The sequence below is a fragment of the Perkinsus marinus genome (genome assembly GCF_000006405.1).
Source record: "Perkinsus marinus ATCC 50983 genomic scaffold scf_1104296960350, whole genome shotgun sequence".
In the NCBI taxonomy this organism is placed as follows: domain Eukaryota; phylum Perkinsozoa; order Perkinsida; family Perkinsidae; genus Perkinsus; species Perkinsus marinus.
Window position 1 is genome coordinate 13074 of NW_003206190.1, and position 1677 is coordinate 14750.

General features: G+C 51.8%; 1 protein-coding gene across 1 annotated transcript; it reads left to right on the top strand.

Moving 5' to 3' along the window:
* Positions 1-1297: 1297 nt before the first annotated feature.
* Positions 1298-1465, top strand: Pmar_PMAR013217 (hypothetical protein; the record flags this gene model as incomplete). Its single annotated transcript, XM_002772834.1, has 1 exon — positions 1298-1465. The coding sequence occupies one exon, from the start codon at positions 1298-1300 to the stop codon at positions 1463-1465; it is 168 nt and encodes a 55-aa protein (XP_002772880.1).
* Between the last annotated feature and the right edge of the window lie 212 nt (positions 1466-1677).

Below are 1677 nucleotides of genomic sequence, written 5' to 3' on the forward strand. Positions count from 1 at the left end.
CCGGCTACTACAGTCACTGCGCTGTCGGGGAGTCTGACGCCAACTGTGAAGCCTCCAAAGCATACTACTTCAATCTTCATCTAAGTGATGTGAAGTAAGAGCTTCCCCACGAGATTGTTCATGCCCTGTTGCCGTGCCAGCTTATGCGAGCCGTGCCCATCCGGCATGAGCTGCCCAGGAGGGTGGGCAGATGGAGATGCCCATGCAGGAGGTGATCCTCATTTTTCAGAAGGGTCCTTCGTATGCTCCCTCCCAAGCTGGCCTCGAGCCCTGTGTTTTCAGACACCGAGTACCATGCTCAACCCTCCATACGGCCTGGTATGTGGGCAAGTGTATCGTCTAAGTATCAACCCTATAAATGTAAGCTGATGGGATCATCTGACTGAGATCGACCTCGATGCAGCTCCTGTATCAATAGTCTATGCAGTGCATCTGAGTACCTGATTTACCTCGGATGATCATGATGATGCTTTACGATAGTAGGTGTGTCCCATTTCGAGTGTCCTGGTGGGCCTGCTGGTCAGTGTGCTGCCAGGAGGACTGGCACTGCATGCACTCAGTGCGAGGAAGGGTGGGTAGCTGTCTATTGTCTCCTCGTAGGGGAAGGACGTTGCTGCGTGAATCTACTCGTTATATTGCCGTGGCATTACACTGACAGGCATTCCCAACGTAGATACTTCCGTTTCAATGGCGCCTGTCGAGAGTGCTCCCCCAGCCACCGTCTCACGTTGATAGCCGTGCTAGTTCTTATGGCGGCATTCTGCTACGCTACGTGAGTTAGGCATCATAGCTGCTGATGATACTGGCCCCTATAGTTACCACATGACCGGTGGTAGCACTATGCTGCATCAAGTGACTACCTTACTTGGTGTCACCATGTCCCTTGGCCATGTATGTTACTCCCCCCGACGTGTGTTATGATCCTGTCAGATTATAAAGTACCTTCAACTGATGGCGCTATTCGGCCTCATCCTGTTCGAGTGGCACATCAGTTCGATAGACGATAATTCTTGGAGCTCGGTAGGTCGGTGTATCGTCTGTTCATGTGACACTCCCAGCGTGTGTGGAGAATTTCGCACTACATCCCCATGCTGGTCACCGTCAGTGTTGTTCGCTCTCCTCAGCTAAGTTCAGGAGTTTCCTCGCTAGTTATTGCAGTTTACATACAAATTCGGGTAGAAATGTACAAAAACCAAAGAGAATTGCCTCGAATTTGATCGAAATTTCCACGAACGTCACCTATACATGTAGTTGACACACCGCTGACTCACCGTATGGCAATGGACATGTTCGCATCATGGTAGATGTCATGTTACCAGCCGTGCGTGATCAGCTCCTGAAGGCTCTACGGCTTGCCTTGTTCGACTTCACCGAAGTGCTGTCCCTGGACTGCTGGTCTAATGGTATATCCCCTCTCGCCTCGTACACCATCCGTATGCTCATCCCCGTATTCCTCTATGGGTGAGCGGCCTAGCTTGTCAGCCTTGGTGTTCCGACACTCGCCCCCCCCTCAGAATGATGTCACTTGTGTGGTTCTGTATTCAGTTCAAGCGTTATCGCCTCGTCAGTGGCTTTGGACGGGGGTACGCAGTAAGCGCTTCTCCTCTCTCGCTGACAGAGCCGTCCTTCAGCTACGAGTGGGAGCACTTGAGCCTGGCGAATTCCATAGGGCAGATA